The following is a 20,342-nucleotide window of genomic DNA, read 5'->3' on the forward strand; positions in this document are numbered from 1 at the left end:
TTTCTCATTTTTCCAACAAAATTTAAAAAACTAATTTTTTTTTTTTTAGGGACCACCTCACATTTGAAGTGACTAAGGAGCCCATATGACAGAAAGTACCCAAAAGTGACACCATTCTAAATACTGCCCCACCACAAGGTATTTAAACCCACATTCAATAAGTTTATTAACCCTTCAGTGCTTTACAGGAACTGAAGCAAAAGAAAAATGAACATAACTTTTTTCACAAAAAATTTAATTTAGACCCACTTCTTTTTATTTTCACAAGGATAACAGGTGAAAAAGGACCTCAAAATTTATCGTGCAATTTCTCCTAAATACGCCGATACCCCATATGGGTGAAAAAACTACTGTTTGGGTGCATAAGAGGGCTCGAAAAGGAAGGAGCACCGTTTGACTTTTTGAACCCAAAATTGGCTGGAATAGAGAGCGGACGCCAATTCGTGTTTGGAGAGCCTCTGATGTGCCTACACAATAACCCATATGCAGTGGAAAATTACTGTTAGAGCGAACAGCAGGGCTCGAAAGGGAAGAAGTGTCTGTTTGGAGTGCGCACCATGTCTTGTTTGGAGAGGTCGTGATGTGCTTAGTGGAAACCCACCACATGTAACCCTATTTTGGAAACTAGACCCTCCAAGGAATTTATCTAGCTGTGTGGTGGGCACCTTGAACCCCCAGGTGATTCATAGAAATTTTAAACGTAGAGCAGTCAAAATGTAAATTATCCCCTTTTTTATTTTCACAAGGGTAAAAGGAGAAAATGTTCCCCCAAAAATTGTCGTGCAATTCCCCCCAGTAAGCAGATACCCCATATATGGTGGAAAACTACTGACTGATGGCATGGCAGGGCTCGGGGGGGAAGAGTGTTGCATTTGGAGAGCCTCTAATATGCCTGAACAGTGGTAATCCCCCTAACAAGTGAAACTACACCCCTTAAGGAATTATCTACAGGCATAGCTATAGTAACGATAATAATGCTTTTGGTTTTACTGGGGTATGAATTTATAATGTGGTGGTGTAAGTTGCATGGAGTGTATTACATTCAATAAGTGTGTTTTGTCAACAGGGTAAAAACAAATGTTATTAATTTGTGGACGTGTGATGCACTTTGTCTTTCAATAATTTTTATTACACTTTAAGATAAAAATGGGAAGGTAAAAGGGGGGAACAATTACTAAGGGTTGGGATTGGGAATTAAAGATTACTTATTGAGGGGAGAGATGGTGTCAGGGGAATAAGGGAAAGAGAACAAGGGAGAACTAAATAGTATTGCAAGTTTTTACATTAAAATCTAATACACTGCGGTCAACATTAACAAACATGAAAACAGAAGTGTAAACAACAATACATTTCACACAAATGAAATACATAAACAAAACACTATGTAAAAATAGAAGCCCAATGTTCCCATTTTTAGTATATTTTTTAAAACAGTTATTGTTTATGGCAAACCTGTATTCAAGTGATTTGTGAATGGCATTTTTTTCCAAAATATCAGAAAGGTTGGGTAACGCAGGTTTTTTTCACTACAAGAAAAATATGTATTAAAATATATCTAACTGCTGGAGCAATGTCTTCCAATCCAATGGACAGAAGGGCCATCTGAGGAGTAATTGAGTGTTTTATTACATAGTTTGTTTATAACGAGAGAAATTTCCTTCCACAAATTTTTAATAATGGGGTATCCCCGGAAAATATGGAGGTTTCCAGGGAGGCCACAATTCCTCCAACATAATGGAGAGTTATCAGGGTTAATGCGAGATAATCTAGTATGTGTATAATTAATACCATCTTGCGAGTATTTAATAAAATGATTCATGAAGCGTCATAGAGATACTAAATGTCTAAGAATAACTAACAGCATTTTCCCATTTATCTAAATTCAAGTGTGGTACTCTTTGAAGCAATCCTTAATGCAGAGGTCAGGTTTCTCAGGACAGGTTTCACAATGGTTGTGTCTTTTCGGATTCCCCTCTTGGAGCATACTCTGCACTGTTTTTATGATCTTCCCTTCTTTCCTGTTTGGGGAACCTCTGCTGGAAAATGTTGACCTGGCACGATACAGGCATCATCAGTTTCAGAATTACTCGGACCTCACCTTCCTGAGTGCCAAATATTAGGGCCTTCATGACTACATTCTGAAGCTGAAGGAAGGACCCCGTATTGCCGTAAGAGCCAAACAGCACAAATGGATTGTACAGTGCCATCTGTACAATGTGCATGGCCAATTTTTGAACCACACTTTAGCTTTTCGCATAACACTAAATGTTTTGAGGACCTGATCTGAGAGATCTCCACCCCCGATGTACTTATTATAATCCAAGATACAATCTGGCTTTGGGGCTTGTGTTGTGGTACCCCGGGCAGTGACAAGGGAGATGTTGCCACGGTGTATGGAGGTCAAGATTGCATTTTGCTCTGCTGTCATCCATTCTCAGCAGTTGCCCAATTAGTGGCTTAGGGAGGCTTCCCTGATTTTTTACGCATGGTGCCGCATGCAACTATACCTCTGACAGAGATGGTCTTGAAGAGTGGGATGCTGGTGCAAAACTTATCTATGTACAGATGATGACCCTTATCCAGCAGTGGATGCAGCAATTCACACACAATTTTCTCACTCACCCCCAGGACACGAGGACATTAAGGGGGTTAATCTGGGTGTCTTTTTCTTTGTAGACACCAAATCTGTAAATGTGCCCTGAGGTACTCTCGCACAACTTGTACAGTTTAATTCCGTACCTTGCCCTCTTGTTGGACAGGTATTGTCAGAATTATAGCCTCCCTTGAAAATTAACCAGAGATTCATCTTTAGTGATGTCCTTTTGGGGTGTGTACGCCTCAGAATATTTTCTGCTGAAGTGTTCAACTACTGGCTGAACTTTATAAACGATCAAAGTTAGGATCGTCTCAGGGAGGACATTGTTCATTATCACTATAAGGCAAAAATTTTTGGATCGCTGCAAATCGTGTCCTTGTCATAGCCATACGGAATACCAGTGTACTGTAGAGTATATCAGCATTCCAGCTTTGCCAAAAGCTCTGGTTTTCTGACTATGCCCATACGCAGCACAATGCCCCAAATTGTCATTTCTGATGCATTTACAGGGGTCCATCTAGCATTTGATGACGTTGGATTTGGAGTGAAGAATTGATGGGCATACAAATTTTTCTGGGTCCATCATAAGATTTATTATTTCCTAAAATTTTGAAAAAGTCAGTTTCAGTGAGGCCTGTAACATCAATTTGTATTCCTGAGCTGCTCATGAAATCCAGAATAACAGGCTGATAATTTTCGGGGATAGATTGCTTAAGAGCTTGCCTTAGTCCTAGGGCGCCTTGCCTGGGGGGGGGGGGGGGGAAGGGTCGCTCCTCACTAAATGAGGAGGCGAAATAAAGAAATGTGGGATCTTTCTCACTGTTTGAATCAGTGTCGGAGGTAAGGAAACCTGTTTGCCTCCTCTGGTGAATAGCATCTTGACGAATGGGCCATTTTTATTTTATTCTTCAAAACACTGCGTATGTGTAAGTGGTGCTTTTACACTTGTATTGTGTGGGGCTTGTGTAAAAAGTACTATTTAGTATAAAAAGTAAAGAGGAAAAGAGTAAAAACAAAAATTTTGAAGAAGCACTTGAAAAGAAAATGAAAACATAAAAAGAAACATTAGTAGATGTATTAAAAAAAAAAAAAAAAAGTTTGTATAAAAAAAAAAAAATTACATTGAGCCATTGCCTGCTATGGGCGTAAAAGGAGAAACTCATGGTGTGGCCACCATCCTCCCCCAATCTCAACCCTATTGAGAACCTTTGAAGTAACTTCAAGCAAAACATCTATGAGGGTGGGAGGTAGTTACATCAAAACAACAGCTCTGGGAGGCTATTCTAACATCCTGCAAAGAAGTTCAAGCAGACGCTATATAAAAACTTGCAAATTCAATGGATGCAAGAACTGTGATGGTAACATCAAATAGGAGTATGTTAACATGTAACTTGGCCTGTTAAGATTATTTTGATTGAAAAAGCCTTTGATTTCTGTAAATGTGACCCCTAAGGCTGTGTGCACACGCTGCGGATTAGGTGCGGATTCCCATCCGAGCGGATTTTGTAAAATCCGCAGGTCAAAATACCTGCGGTTTTACCTGCGGATTGCTCTGCGGTTTTTCATCTCCTCAATGGAGGAGATGGCAAACCGCAGCAGAATCCGCAGAAAGAATTGACATGTCAATTCTTTCTGCGGATTGAAAACCGCAGATAATCCGCGCGGAAAATTCTGCACCTTCTGCATTGCGGTTTTTGATTCCCATAGGGAATAATGGTACTGTACACCGCAGCAAAAACTGCTGCGGGTCCGCAGCGGCCAAAACCGCTGCGGAACCGCAGCAAAATCCGCAGCGTGTGCACACAGCCTTAATGCTGTAAATGCAACAAATGACCATTTTCAGTTCTTTATATAGGGTCATTCAACCTTTGAAATGTTTGGAAACTGTTGTGCATAAAAATTTTGAACAGTGCATTTTGAGTTATTTTAGTTTTGAAAAAAAAACCCAAAACTTTTATAATTGGGAAGTATGTGCAATAAAATGTGATTTAAACTCTTAACGGGTGACGTTTTGAACATTATACTGACTCATTTGAATTAGACTCTATAGGAAAATCAGAGAAAAAAAAATAGAACTTGAATAATAATTTGCAACGCGGTGAAGTTTGCTGCCTTTCCTTTAATATCAGCCCTGTTAGACCAAATAAGGTGATAGAGCAGATTAAACTGTTAGAAAGCAAACCCAGTCGTTACAAAGTTATTAGATCCAATTGTATGAAAAATAAGAAAATTCTTTACCTTGGAACTTTTTTCCTTGCTTACAAGTATTACAGTTAATACTTTGACTTTGGCCATGTGTCTTTAGGTGACTGGTGATGTAGGCTGGACTAAGAAGCTTGCCGCATACATTACATGAAACCTTTCCTTCATGGCGCACCATGTGTGTTCTCAGCCTGTCTTTTGTGGCAAAGGCAGCCGTACATGTCTAGAACAAAAACAAAATGTGTTGGAGAGGAAAATAAAAAAGGGGCAAGAAAATCTGTAACACTAAAAACACATCATAGGCATTATTGGCTAGGACACAGACTGCTTTGAATACAAATTATTACTGACCCAATGAATGTCCTTTGTTGAATTTAGTGGATCTGATGATTAAAGGGAACCTGTCAGCAGGATTGTGCTAAGTAACCAACAGACAGTGTCAGGTTGGTGCCATTATACTGAATAAAATGATACTTTGGTTGATGATATCCATCTTGTGGTTGTTGTTTAATCTTTACTTTCAGTTTTGAGTTATGATATACCCCTGCTTTGGGGCAGCTTCATGTGGTGCTCTGATTAGCTATTCATAATGAAGACTGCTGACAGGTCACTGACCGGCCCCCTGGTTTACAAACTGATTATATGTACATACTGAAAAAAAAACAGCATAATCACATGTGTACTGTGCATATTATTATTACGCTCGAGGTTATCCCGATTTATAAAAAAAAAAAAAAAATATCTTGGAGGATTTTTTTCCTTCTGTAGCAAGCATGCGCAGTAGCAGCTATTGGATCGCCTCTATATACACTGATAGTTGCAACTGAGCAGGCGACATTTTCAAATGGATTTAAATATCCGGATAAGCTCAACCATAATAATTATATGCACATTAAATATGACATTCTGCTACAGCGCAGGCACCTGCCTGTAGAAGGTTTTCTTTTAGTGTGTATATAAAATGTTTATTATGTAAACTAGGGGGCAGGTCAGTGAGGGATCAGAGACCAGTCAGCAGGCTTCATTATGAATGCCTAATCAGAGCACCACATACATGAACCCCACCAGGACACGAGCATATCGTTAACTCAAAACTGAACAAAAAGATTAAACAACAACCACAAGACGGACTTCATCAACCAAGGTATCATTTTAATCAGTAACACCGTCTGTAGGTTACTGAGCACAATCCTGCTGACAGGTTCCTTTTAACCCCAAGGGTGGTTTGCAGGTTAATGATCAGGCCAATTTTTACAATTCTGACCACTGTCCCTTTATGAGGTATTTACTCTGGAACGCTTCCCATGGATCCTGGTGATTCTGACATTGTTTTCTCGTGACATATTGTACTTCATTGTAGTGGTAAAATTTCTTTGATATGACTTGCGTTTATTTATGAAAAATGGAAGTTTGGCAAAAAATTAAAAATTTCACAATTTTCCAAATTTGAATTTTCGTGCACTTAAAACAGAGAAATATGTCACACAAAATAGTTAATAAATAACATTTCCCACATGTCTACTTTACATCAGCACAATTATGGAACCAATTTTTTTTTCTTAGAGGGTTTTCTTAAGGATTAAAAGTTGACCAGCGATTTCTCATTTTTCCAACACAATTTTTTTTAGGGACCACTTCACACTTGAAGTCAGTTTGAGGGGTCAATATGACAGAAAATACCCAAATGTGCTGCACCCCTGAAGGTGCTCAAAACCACATTCAAGAAGTTTATTAACCCTTCAGGTGCTTCACATGAATTTTTGTAATGAATAAAAAAAAATGAACATTTAACTTTTTTTCACAAAAAATTTACTTCAGATCCAATTTGTTGTACTTTACCAAAGGTAGCAGGAGAAATTGGATCCCAAAAGTTGTTGTACAATTTGTCCTGAGTAAGCCGATACCCCATATATGCAGGTAAACCACTGTTTGGGCGCACGGCAGAGCTCGGAAGGGAAGGAGCGCAGTTTGACTTTTCAATGCAAAATTGGCTGGAATTGAGATTGGACGCCATGTCGCGTTTGGAGAGCCCCTGATGTGCCCAAACAGTGGAAACCTCCCACAAGTGACACCATTTTGGAAAGTAGACCCCCTAAGGAACTTATCTAGACGTGGAATGCAGATGCTGCGGAATGCTCTGCGGATTTGTCCGCGCGGATTTAGTAAAATCCACAGGTAAATACGCAGGTCATAAGACCTGCGGATCAGCCTGCGGTTTATCATCTCTACAATGGAGCAGATGGCAAACCGCAGCGGAATCCGCAGAAAGAATTGACATGTCATTTCTTTCTGCGGATTGAAAAGAGATAGGTTATAATGCTACTGTACACCGCAGCAGAAACTGCTGCGGTTCCGCAGGGCCAAACCCGCTGCAGATCCGCAGCAGATTCCGAAGCGTGTGCACAGACCCTTATAACGCAGAGCCGTGAAAATAAAAAAAAAATTTTTCCCCTCAAAATATGATTTTTAGCCCACTGTTTTTTTTACAAGGGTAACAGGAAAAATTAGACCCCTAAAGTTGTTGTCCAGTTTGTCCTGAGTACGCTGGTACCCCATATGTGGGGGGGGACCACTGTTTGGGCACACGTCGGGGCTCGGAAGGGAAGTAGTGATGTTTTGAAATGCCGACTTGATGGAATGGTCTGCAGGCGTCATGTTATGTTTGCAGAGCTCCTGATGTACCTAAACAGTGGAAACTCCCCACAAGTGACCCCATTTTGGAAACTAGACCACCCAAGGAACTAATCTAGATATGTGGTGTGCACTTTGAACCCCCAAGTGCTTCACAGAAGTTTATAATGTAGAGCCGTAAAAATAAAAAAATCTTTTTTCAAAATGATCCGTTCGCCCCCATTTTTTTATTTTCCCAAGGGTAACAGGAGAAATTGGACCCCACAAGTTGTTGTGCAATTTGTCCCGAGTATGCCGATACCCCATATTATGTATAACAAGAATTTATATATTGATACCATGAAATACTGAAAGTCTTTGTTCTACTGATCTTTTGTAAAAATGTTATTGTGCAATTTTCTTAATAAAAATGATCTGATTTAAAAGAAAAAAAATGTTTAAGGTCATGTTCATATAAAAAACCGAACTAACGTATATACGGTAACTCGAATATAAGCAGAGTTTTTCAGCCCCCTTTTTGGGCTGAAAAAGACCCCCCTCGGCTTATACACGAGTCACGGTTCTAACTTACATTGTACCGATGCAAGGAGGAGGTCCCTGTCGTCTCCAGTATATGTCCGCGGTCCCCTGCAGCCTGTCAGTGTCCCGGCGGGTGATGATAGCCCCGGCGTTGTCAGCGGGACAAGTGCTGGTGTCCTGAGCTGGTGGGGACACCGACGCGCTATGGGGGGGTCACATACCGGTGTCGCCGCTGGCTCAGGCCTCTGGCACTTGCAATAGTCACCTGTCCGCGTTCCAAGTCGCTGCGCACCGCTCTGCGGTCTTCCGTCTTCTGGCAGTGACGTATAGGTCAGAGGGCGCGATTACATAGTTCGTACGCGCCCTCTGCCTGAGCAGTCACTGAAAAGCCGGCAACGCTGAGGAGCAGCTGTCAGCGACGGAGGTGAGTAAATAGTGTTTTTATTTTTTTTTTGTTTTTTTTTTGTTTTTTTAATTCCAGCAGCGGCAGCAGCAACCTGATAGGATTACCGGTAATCCTATCACTTGGACAATAAATTATCATGCATTGGGGCCACCATTATTCACTATGCAGCAGCGGCAGCAGCAACAGGATAGGATTTACCGGTAATCCTATCACTTGGGCAATATACCATATTATAATGTATTGCGGCCACCATTATTCACTATCCAGCATTATATGGGGCATATGTTCTGCAGCATTATATGGGGCCACCATTATTCACTGTGCAGCATTATATGGGGCATGTTATGCAGCATTATATGGGGCCACCATTATTCACTGTGCAGCATTATATGGGGCATATGTTATGCAGCATTATATGGGGCCACCATTATTCACTGTGCAGCATTATTTGTATGGAGCATCTTATGGGGCACATCATGAACTTTATGGAGCATTATATGGGCCCATCATGAACTTTATGGAGCATCATGAACATTATGGAGCATTATATGGGGCTCATGATTCAATATGGAGCCCCCTTGCTTTGCCCAAGCATTGCTGAGTACACGTACTGGTATATCTCTGGTCTTGGATATACAGTACGTACCGTAATTTGAGAATTTACGGTTATCGCTATAGTATGGAACATCTTATGAGGCACATCATGAACTTTATGGAGCATTATATTGGCCCATCATGAACTTTATGGAGCATCATGAGGCATTTTTTGTATGGAGCATCTTATGGGGCACATCATGAACTTTATGGAGCATTAAATGAGGCATGTTTTGTATGGAGCATCTTATGGGGCACATCATGAACTTTATGGAGCATTATATTGGCCCATCATGAACTTTATGGAGCATCTTATAGGGCACATCATGAACTTTATGGAGCATTATATGGGCCCATCATGAACTTTATGGAGCATTGTATGAGGCATGTTTTGTATGGAGCATCTTATAGGGCACATCATGAACGTTATGGAGCATTATATGGGCCCATCATGAACATTATGGGGCATGTTTTTGTATGGAACATCTTATGAGGCACATCATGAACTTTATGGAGCATTATATTGGCTCATCATGAACTTTATGGTGCATCATGAGGCATTTTTGTATGGAGCATCTTATGGGGCACATCATTAACTTTATGGAGCATTATATGGGCCCATCATGAGCATTATGGAGCATCATGAACATTATGGAGCATTATATGGGGGCTCATGATTCAATATGGAGCCCCCTTGCTTTGCCCAAGCATTGCTGAGTACACGTACTGGTATATCTCTGGTCTTGGATATACAGTACGTACCGTAATTTGAGAATTTACGGTTATCGCTATAGTATGGATTTCTTTTTTAAAGTTTATTTTTGTCCCGTTAGAAATGGATCCCGGTACTTCAAATCCTGGACCAAAATAAAAATGCAGGTCGTACGAAGCTGGTTTCAAACTTAAAGGTTGTGTCAAGAGCAGAAGAAAGCAATAACAGTAAAGCAAGTAGGGAATTTTGTGTTAACGAAAAACAAGTGAGGGAGTGGCGGAAAATGAAAGTGGACTTAGAAAAGACTCCAAAGGCAAAAAAAGCTCAACGTGGTTTGAAGGTGTCGTATGAGGCTCTAGAGACTGAATTGCATAAATGGGTTATGGAGTGTCATCAAAATGGTTACTGCGTAACACGCATGGGAATTCGCTTACGTGCCCCCCTTCAAATGGCTAAAGATGATAAATTGAAAGAACCAGGAATTGAAAATTTTGTTGCATCAGCAGGATGGTGTACCCGTTTCATGAATAGATTTGGCCTAGGTTTGCGGCAATGAACAAAGATTTCACAGACGTTGCCAAAAGACCTTGATGAAAAAGTGATGTCATTCCATTCATTCATCATAAAACAAAGAAGGATCCATAACTATGACCTGGGAGATATTGGAAATATGGATGAAACACCTCTGACTTTTGATCTTTCCAGCAACAGAACTGTGGCAAATATGGGAGACAAAACTATTTTACTCAGGACCACAGGAAATGAAAAAAAATAATTTCACAGTCGTTCTTTCTTGTTTGGCTAATGGAACCAAGCTGCGGCCTGTCATTATTTTTAAAAGAAAGACCCTGCCTAAAAAGGTCCAATTCCCAGCACGAATTACAGTGCGCGCTCATATTAAAGGCTGGATGGATGAAGATGGAACAAAAAAATGGCTGGAAGAAATTTGGAATGGACGACCAGGAACAGCCTTAAAGAAAAAAACATCATTGCTAGTTTGGGATATGTTCAGAGCCCACACATCTGATGACATAAAAACATTGGCAAAGTCTTCTCAAGTTACTTTGGCGGTTATTCCAGGTGGACTTACATCTGTATTGCAGCCCCTAGATGTGTGTTTAAATAAACCTTTCAAAGACCGTGTGCGGAGGATGTGGCATGAATGGATGTCATCTGGGCAAGCCCGACTAACAAAACTTGGAAATCTGATGAAGCCGGACATAGAATTAATAGCAAAGTGGGTTCGTGATGCATGGGAAGAGTTTCCAGAGGACGTGGTGCAACGTGCCTTCAAGAAATGTGGCATTAGTAATGCTATGGATGGCAGTGAAGACAGCGCTTTGTATGAAGACGACAGCAGTGACGGTGATGACCAACTCAGTGATGATGACGACAATGTCTATGCTGATAACCTCTTAGGCCTGTTTCACATTTCCGTTTGTTTCCATCAGTCAAAATCCGCCATTTTGCAAAAAAAACGGATCTGCCAATTTTTTGGGCGGATCCGTTTTTTTTCCCCATTGACTTGCATTAGCGGCGGATTTTGACAGATGGTTATCCGTTGGATCCGTTTTTTGACGGATCCGCCAAAATTTTGGCGTCCGCTGACTTTAGTGGATGAACAATGAAACTTTTTTGTCTGCATGGATCCGCACTTTTACACTGAGCATGCCCAGAAACATTTCCTTGCCAGAAAATTAACCCTAAATCCCGTTCTGGCGGCAGAAAACATTCTCTCTCACGCTGCGGCTCCTTTCAATTTCCAACTTCAGCGGCATCGTTGGTGTCACAACAGAAATGGATCCGTTTTTTTGCATTTTTCACGGATTTCAACTGACCAAAAAAGCGGAAGTATGAAGGAGGCCTTACCAGCTGAAGCTCTGTTTGGACATACAGATGATGAGGAATCCAGTGACTTTGAAGGATTTTAACTCTTGTGTTTTAGATTGGTTGCTGATTGAGGTGAGGTTTTTGTACTAAAGTTATTATTGTTGCCATATTGTTTTTCTTGACCCTCTTTTCCACTTGTTTAATGTTTTTCTTTTAAATAAATATTCAAAAACATTTAAACTACTGATTTCTCAATTAATTTTACTTTTATTCTTATCTATTTTTATTTTTGAAATTTATCAGTAGCTTCGGCAATTCCCACCCTAGGCTTATACTAGAGTCAATGAGTTTTCCCATATTTTTGTGGCAAAATTAGGGGGGGGTCGGCTTATACTCGAGTATATAGTGTGTTGTGAGTTCATTTTCCCCTTCACTACTGAGGCCCGAGGAACTCCCTCTTCTGGTGAAGAAAGGTAGTGAGCCTGATTGTCAAACACCTGGGGCTGATAATGATGACTGGCTGAGTGGAGTTAATGACTGGATATAAGGCTTGCGGGTGATTTCTCTGTGGACTTCTAGGAAACCAGTCTGATTCCTGCTCATCTAAAGCTAAGATTTCTGCTTTGCCTTTTTGCATTAGTGTTTTGTTTTCCTTGCTTTTCTGGATTCTGCCATTCACTGCTGGGGTGAGCTGAATCTCCTTTTGCCTGTTGCTCTGTCTTATTCCTGAGTACTGACATAGCTTTTTTGAAGCCTAGCGTCTTCAGGGCCTTTTTTACTGTCAGTTGGTTGGCTCTTATTTTCATAGGGTTTTTCACGGATTGCAGACAGCAGCCTTCCTGTCCTTTCCTATCTAAGCTAGCGTGGGCCCCATCTTTGCGGAGTCTATCTTTCTATCTGTGTTTTGTTCTTTCTTCTTGCTTCACCGTCATTATATGTGGGGGGCTGCCTTTTGCTTTGGGGTCTGCTCTGGGGCAGTTTAGATTTCCCTTTCTGTCTTTAGGCTATGTAGTCCTCCGGCTGTGATCGAGGGGCCTAGGGCATCGTAGGAGCCCCCCACGGCTACTGCTAGTTGTGTTGATAGGTTCAGGGGTCTGCAATCCGATAGCTGCCAACTTCTCTGGTTTTCTGGACTTAGCTAGCATTTCTATTTTTGCCTCCTACGGTGACTCAATCATAACAATAGTGTAAATTAAACAGCAAGTCGTCCCATCCTAAATACTACAGGCCTGATTCACCATTTGCAATTTATTTAAATCACTTATTTTTCGTATTCACTAAATTCTTCAAAATAGTGTATGCAATTCATGAATTTGTCACAAAATCATTTTTTCTCTCTGTAACCAGTTTTTGCAACTTTTAACTCCAAAAGTCACTAAATCTGTCAAAATTTGAAAAATCGCCAAATTTAAAGCTCCTCCTGCTCCTTTACTCCAGGTGACACTGGAGTTAGATGAACCAAAAATAAACACATTTGGTTAAAGTTGCATTTCATGAATCTGCTTATAACAATGTACCGTATAGACTCGTGTATAAGCCGACCCCCCTAACTGTGTCACAAAAAAAACTGGGAAAACTTATTGACTCGCGTATAAGCCTAGGGTGGAAAATGCAGCAGCTACTGGTAAATTTCAAAAATAAAAATAGATACCAATAAAAGTAAAATTAATTGAGACATCAGTAGGTTAAATGTTTTTGAATATTTATAGTGAGTGGCCCCTTATAATGCTGCACAGTGAGTGGCCCCAATTGCACAGGTAGCGTAAGGTAATCCAATTATTTTGCTGCTGCCTCAATAAAAAAATAAAAAATAATAAAAAAAAACCCAAAAACTACATACTCACCTCCATCGCTGCCGCTGCTCATCAGAGTTGCCGACTCTACAGTGACTGGAAAGGCAGAGGGCGCATACTAACTACGTCATCGCGCCCTCTGACCTGAATGTCACTGCCAGAGGATGCATGACAGCAGAGCGCCGCGCAGCGGTGGAACAGGGACAGTTGAATATGACTTCCCCGTCATACTCACCCACTCCTGGCGCGGTCTCTGCAGCCCCCCTGCTTGTTCCTTATTCTCGGTGCCCCTGCTCTTCCGTCTTTCAGCGGTCACGTGATACCGCTCATTAAACTCATGTATATGTGCATATTCATGAGTTTAATGAGCGGTACCACGTGACTGGTGAAAGCAGGAAGAGCAGGGGAGCCGAGAGCATGGAACAAGCAGGGGGGCTGCAGACACCGCGCCAGGAGGGAGTGAGTATGATCTCTGACACCCCCGCTCCCCCTCCCCGGCCGACCCCCGGTATATGACTCATGTATAAACCCAGAGGGGGACTTTCAGCCCCAAAAAATGGGCTGAAAATCTCGGCTTATACGCGAATATATACGGTAAGCAAAGTTCTTGAGGGAAAAAAGGGTCTCAAAATGTAGAGAGAATAAGATGCAAATAACTAAAGCCACTGAAAAGGAGAGAATTACTCCACAAAACTGGAGAAACAGAAATGGGGAATCAGGGCCAAAGTCTCTAAAATAATAAAAATATATTGCTGCAAAACATGGGCCACATCTGGTCCTGTGCTGTCCCTTTACAATAAAACTTATTGTAACATGAATACCAGTAGCAGCTAATCAAAACAAACCTATTGGTTCGGCCCTTCACAACAGTCCAAGTTTCTCAGCTGGCCCCTCCCAAATTATTTGCCAACCCGTTATAGGAAAATTAAATTACATATCATATTCTCTTACTTGGCATTTGAAGGGTCTTTCCGTAGAATGAACATGCTTCACATGACAGCTTAAATGGTCTGGTCTGTCAGAAAAAAAAATATAATCACTATGAATAAAAAGAAACATATACATATAGGAAGAAAACCAGAACTATTTAATAGCATAAAATAGATATTAAGCATCGTGTACAATATATAGGTGTTTAAAAGTACTGTACTTAAAAGACATTGCAAAATTCTAGAAAAAAAGTGCAGGACTAAGACTAGCACACAGTCAAAATCTTTAAATGTTCACAACTATCCATAGAATAGGCAGCAACTTTTTTGAGGGTCTGTGAAATTTTGACACCCACTAATCCAGAGAACAGAGCTCAGCAGAGGCTTATCAGAATGGAGCAATGGTCAGACATGCACTCCTCAGTTTCCATGATTCTCTATGGGATGGCCCGAGATGGACGAATACAGCACTGCAGTGTACAATCTTTTTTGAAGCGGTGATCAATGTGTCAGGAACACCGCACTGCACTTGCTCACTCAGCCAGTGCGCGTGTCCTGAGTACAAAAACTGTGCACAAAGAAACCTGCGGAGCGGGGCAGCAGTGGTGATGATGCATGCTCCAGGCTCACAGGACCTGACACACGTGACTGCTGGGGGCGTGGCCTAAGCTCCACAGAGTTGGAGCTGCAGGGAAACTCCTAGAAAGGTAACTACTGGACAAGGTTACCAAGGGGCATAGACAGAGACAGAAACCAGATCAAGCCGAGGTCAAAGCACGAGATCGCACAAGAGTACCAAAGGGTTAGACAGAATGGATAGTCAGGACGTAGTAATAGATCAGAAAACCAAAAACCAGAACGGGCAATAGACGGTACAATAGGGACAAACTAACGGAGTAACAATAGCCAAGTAAGGAGGTCAGAACTGGAAAAGACAACAGTACTAAAACGAGAGACGGAGTACAGAGTGAGGGGACAGACCGGGTCATACACGGGAAGCAAACAAGCAATGCAATATACAAGTACACCAGGGGGGTCAGACACACAGTCAGAATAACAGTATAGCTGACAGAGAACCCTGGTGAAGAGTGAGTATAAATACCCCTCCCAGATCCAGAAAGAGGCCACGTACACTTAACCCTGTGCGTGCAGGGCAAGAACCCTGTTCAAACCATGACACATTGCAACACTTGTTTTATATACAAACAATGCTATAGTAGAGCTCCATGTAGCAAAAATCACTGTCTCCTTTGAAACTTGGTCACAAGCAGTGTCAGCGTTTGACAGCTGCATTCAACAGGTTAACAACTGAATGCACAGCTCCACTCCACCCGCGATCCTTAGAGGCAGGTCCTGACTGCAACACCCAGCCATCACCTACTGCGTAAGGGGCAGGCAAACCCACTATTTAGTTTTGGAGTGATTTTGGGGGTCCTATATTTTGGAAAACCCCCAAAATTAGTATCCCTCAACATATTTACAACCACTGTCAGGTAATTTATTAACTCTTCAGGTACATTTCAAGAATTAATGCAACACAAGAATGAAAAAAATATATATTTTTACCATGCAAATGTTGCTAAACATTTCTGCACTGTTCTACAGTGAACACTTCACCATGTATGGCAGGCTCTAAATCAGTTATTTGGCTGTGAATTGTCATGACAAACATCAGGACCATACAATCATAATCTCAGGGTGCCGACAGGGCCCCCACACTGTTAACCATTTAGATGCCATAGTCAATATTGACAGCAGCATCCATGGGGTTAAAGGGCCATGGTCGGTGCAAAACACTGATTGTAGCTCATGCAGCAAGTTGTCAGCTATAATGTACAGCCAACAGCTGCAGAATTGTCACCTGTATGAGAATGCTATTCACTTATATCTCAGGTCAGTGAAGACCGGTACTGGTGGTCATTAGAGGGTTAACCCTTTTACCACCAAGGGTGGTTTGCACATTAATGACCGGGCCAATATTTACAATTCTGACCACTGTCCCTTTATGAGGTAATAAGTCTGGAACACTTCCATGGATCCCGGTGATTCTGACATTGTTTTTCTCGTGACATATTGTACTTCATGCTAGTGGTAAAATTTCATTCATATAACTTGCGTTAATTTGTGAAGAAAAAAAAAGCAAATTTTGCAAAAATTTTGCAAAATTTTCAACTTTGAATTTTCATGCCCTTAAAGGGAAGGTGCCATCAAAAAAATTTATTTTCAGCAATTGAAAATATGTAAAGAATTAATGTTTTACATTTTCTTAAATATTATCATTTGTTTATCTAATATATAAAGCTCAAGTGTGTGTATGTGTGTGTGTCCGGGATGGGCATCCGCACCGTCGCAGCTACAGCCACAAAATTTGGCACAGTCACACGTCTGGACCCCAACAGCATCCTAGGCTATGTTGTGAGGCGAAATTTTAACCCCGCGCATTCCAATTCACCAAACAATTTTGCCCCTATCTACATAATGGGGAAAAAGTGTGTGTGTATCAAGCCTCGCCCCTCATTATGTCATAATGGTTGCCATGGCGACGCTGATGTCATCATAGGTTGCAAGCCCCGCCGCTCACTATGATGTCATAATGGTTGACTATGGGATGGAGGATGTGTGAAGGGTATATGGGCACTGGACTATGGGATGGAGGATATGTATGATGGGTATATGGGCACGGGAGTATGGGATGGAGGATGTATGATGGATATATGGGCATGGGACTATGGGATGGAGGATGTGTGATGGGTATATGGGCACTGGACTATAGGATGGAGGATACAGTATGACGGGTATATGGGCACGGGACTATGGATGGAGGATGTATGATGGGTATATGGGCATGGGACTATGAGATGAAGGATGTGTGATGGGTATATGGGCACTCGACTATGGGATGGCAAATATGTATGATGGGTATATGGGCATGGGACTATGGGATGGAGGATGTGTGATGGGTATATGGGCACTCGACTATGGGATGGAGGATATGTATGATGGGTATATGGGCATGGGACGGAGGATGTGTGATGGGTATATGCGCATGGGACTATGGGATGGAGGATATGTATGATGGGTATATGGGCACTCGACTATGGGATCGTGGATATGTATGATGGGTATATGGGCACGGGACTATGGGATGGAGGATAATTATAATTTGCTATAACTAACCACAGTAAGTTACTATGCCCGGGCAGCGCCGGGCTCTTCAGCTAGTAATTTAGTAAAATATAAAAAATAATTGTAAAAAGTTTGGCATTTCCACTTGTTAACACTACGGGGAGCAGCTACTGAAATTTGACACAAAAACCTAGTGTACAACTAGCTACATTACTGCCCTGCAGTAAATATGGGCCGAGTCTGCTGACATGGGTGTGATGTCACTCCTCCTGAGAAGTAGACAGTCACCGAGGATGGCAGGCAGCAAGGATTCTGGGAGATATATGGGGGGAAGGAGCAGGGTGACAGCAGCACAGAGTATTTCAGGAGAGCAGTGTGCTGGTTTATGGGGGGCACCCTGTTCAGTGCGCGGAGCAGGCAGGGATTGTACATAGAGCAGTCTTTTACACAATGCTCTACAGAAATCCAGGAAACATTTCTACTGATTGATGGCCTGTTCTGATCCAGACTTCACATGCAAAGACCCCATTCCCCTCCTCAGATCCGGTCTTCTCCATCCTGTCCTGGCGATGTGTGAAAGCGAGGAGACAGGTGCAGTCCTGTGTGACGCTGGGAAGCAGGCTGGGGGGGGGAAATGGAGTCATACAGTAATGATAAAAATGAGACCCCTCTCTTCAGCTGCCTGACCAGCCCTCTCCTGCCTGCACCTAACTGGAGGTCATGTTGCCCCCTCTATTACCCTACAGCCCTCTCCTGCCTGCACCTAACTGGAGGTCATGTTGCCCCCTCTATTACCCTAGACCCATGTGCAGGTGCTCAGCCAGAACCAGCCTAGAATGGGTCCCCTTTCTGCAGATAATACTGCCATATAGTTCACACATAATACCGCCATATAGTTCATACACAATACCACCATGTAGAGGACACATAAAACCAGCAGGGTGACAGCAGCACAGAGTATTTCAGGAGAGCAGTTTCACACAGGATAGGATTAGATACACGGCTCAGCAGTCAATATCACACAGGAGAGGATTAGATACACGGCTCAGCAGTCAGTATCATACAGGACAGGATTAGATACACAGCTCAGCAGTCAGTATCACAGGATAGGATTAGATAGACAGCTTAGCAGTCAGTATCACACAGGATAGGATTAGATACACGGCTCAGTCAGTATCACACAGGATAGGATTAGATAGACAGCTCAGCAGTCAATATCACACAGGAGAGGATTAGATACACGGCTCAGCAGTCAGTATCACAGGATAGGATTAGATACACAGCTCAGCACACAGGAGAGGATTACAGATATGCCCACACTGGTGAAACTGCCCTCTCCCGGCGAAGCACTAGACTTTGGGCTCTGTCACGGTCCTCCTCAGACAGTCATAAAAGCGGTCATAAAAGCAAAGGTGCCAGATTACCAGAGATCACTGGGACTGTGTGAGTGGGGAGGGGGAGACCGAGCAGAAGGACAGTGGAGTTGGAGCAGGAAGCACAGGGCCGAGCCTGGAGTAAGCAGTACAGAGGAGCAAAGAGGCAAGTCACCAGCACCCACCACTCTCCATCCTCCGAGCGCTTCCCTCCTCTGCTGTCCACCTTCTCCATATCTACAGCCTCTCCTCACAACACAGGACCTGTTATGCCACAAGTGGTCCTGTGATAGAGGGTAAGTGGAGCTCAGGGGATAGCACTGGGCTAGAGTAAAATGGCGCCCAGCCACACCTACAGCAGTGAATTGTGCAGCCCACAGGTGTGTGCCCAGTTTACTGCTAATGAGGCTGCAATGTTAGAGATAGGGTCAGGAACCGACCACTGTCTCCTACGTCCAGGGATGGCCATATTTGTAGAATGTACGAGTCCTCCACACATCTGCAAATCAAGATGGCAGCGCCCAGTGGCTACATTAAAACATTATTACAAACAAACCATAAATCCTAGTTAGTACAACATTTGCTGAAACAACATGTTTTGTTACTTACTTTTTTTTGCAAATTATATAAAATTGCGGCACCTTCCCTTTATATCACAGAGATATGTCACACAAAATACTTAATAAGTAACATTTCCCACATGTTTACTTTACATTAGCACAAATTTGGAACCAAATTTTTTTTGTTAGGAACTTATAAGGGTTAACAGTTAACCACTTAGTGACGGGGCCAATTTTTTAAATTATGACCAGTGTCACTTTATGTGGCGATAACTCTGGAATGCTTCAACAAATCCCAGTGATTTTGAGATCGTTTTTGATATTGGTATTGATATTTATGATAGTGGTAAATTTAGATTGATATGTTTTGTGTTTATTTATAAAAAATATCAGAAACTTGACAAAAATGTAAAAAAAAAAATGCAATTTTCAAACTTTGAATGATTATCCCTTTAATCCAGATAGTCATACCACAGAAAAACATTAATAAATAACATTTCCCACATGTCGGCTTTACATCAGCACCATTTTTAAAACGCTAACTTATTTTGATAGCCTTTTAGGAGGTTTAATAATGTAGCAGTAATTTTTCATTTTTTCAAGGAAATTTACAAAATTTATTTTTTTGAGGGACCTATCCAAGTTTGAAGTGACTTTGGGGGTCGTATATATTGGAAAACCCCAAACATGATACCATTTTAAAAACAGCACCCCCTGACATATTGAAAACTGCTGTCAGGTAGTTTATTAACCCTTCAGGTGATTTTCAGGAATTATTGCAAAGTGGTATAGCAGGAATGAAAAAGTGTTTGTTTACCACCTAAATGTCGCTGACTTCTGAACTGACCGCTAGAGCCAGGAGACTCTAAAGGCCCTTTTACATTTAGCGATGCACCAGCGATCCGACCCGGTCAGGATCGCTGGTGCATCGCTAAATGATCGCTAGTGAGCTTTCATACAGAAAGATCTCACAACGATGCAGCAGCGACGCAGCGCACGATACTCACCTTTCACACACAGCGATGAAGACGTCCTCCCGCCCGCGTCCAGCGTCGCTCGTCGTCACAGCAG

At 42.0% G+C, this 20,342-nt stretch overlaps 1 protein-coding gene across 3 annotated transcripts in view; it reads right to left on the reverse strand.

Moving 5' to 3' along the window:
- Positions 1 to 20,342, reverse strand: part of VEZF1 (vascular endothelial zinc finger 1) — a 127,305-nt gene that overhangs the window by 6,050 nt on the left and 100,913 nt on the right. For all 3 annotated transcript variants that reach the window (XM_073542532.1, XM_073542531.1, XM_073542530.1), the window contains exons 3-4: positions 14,235 to 14,298; positions 4,835 to 5,021 (exon numbers count right to left, since the gene is read on the reverse strand). In XM_073542532.1, coding sequence (XP_073398633.1) covers positions 4,835 to 5,021; positions 14,235 to 14,298 — 251 coding nt within the window. The remainder of the gene's footprint in view (positions 1 to 4,834; positions 5,022 to 14,234; positions 14,299 to 20,342) is intronic.

This window comes from Dendrobates tinctorius, unplaced genomic scaffold (assembly GCF_039654945.1).
Source record: "Dendrobates tinctorius isolate UK_male_01 unplaced genomic scaffold, ASM3965494v1 ptg000127l, whole genome shotgun sequence".
In the NCBI taxonomy this organism is placed as follows: domain Eukaryota; kingdom Metazoa; phylum Chordata; class Amphibia; order Anura; family Dendrobatidae; genus Dendrobates; species Dendrobates tinctorius.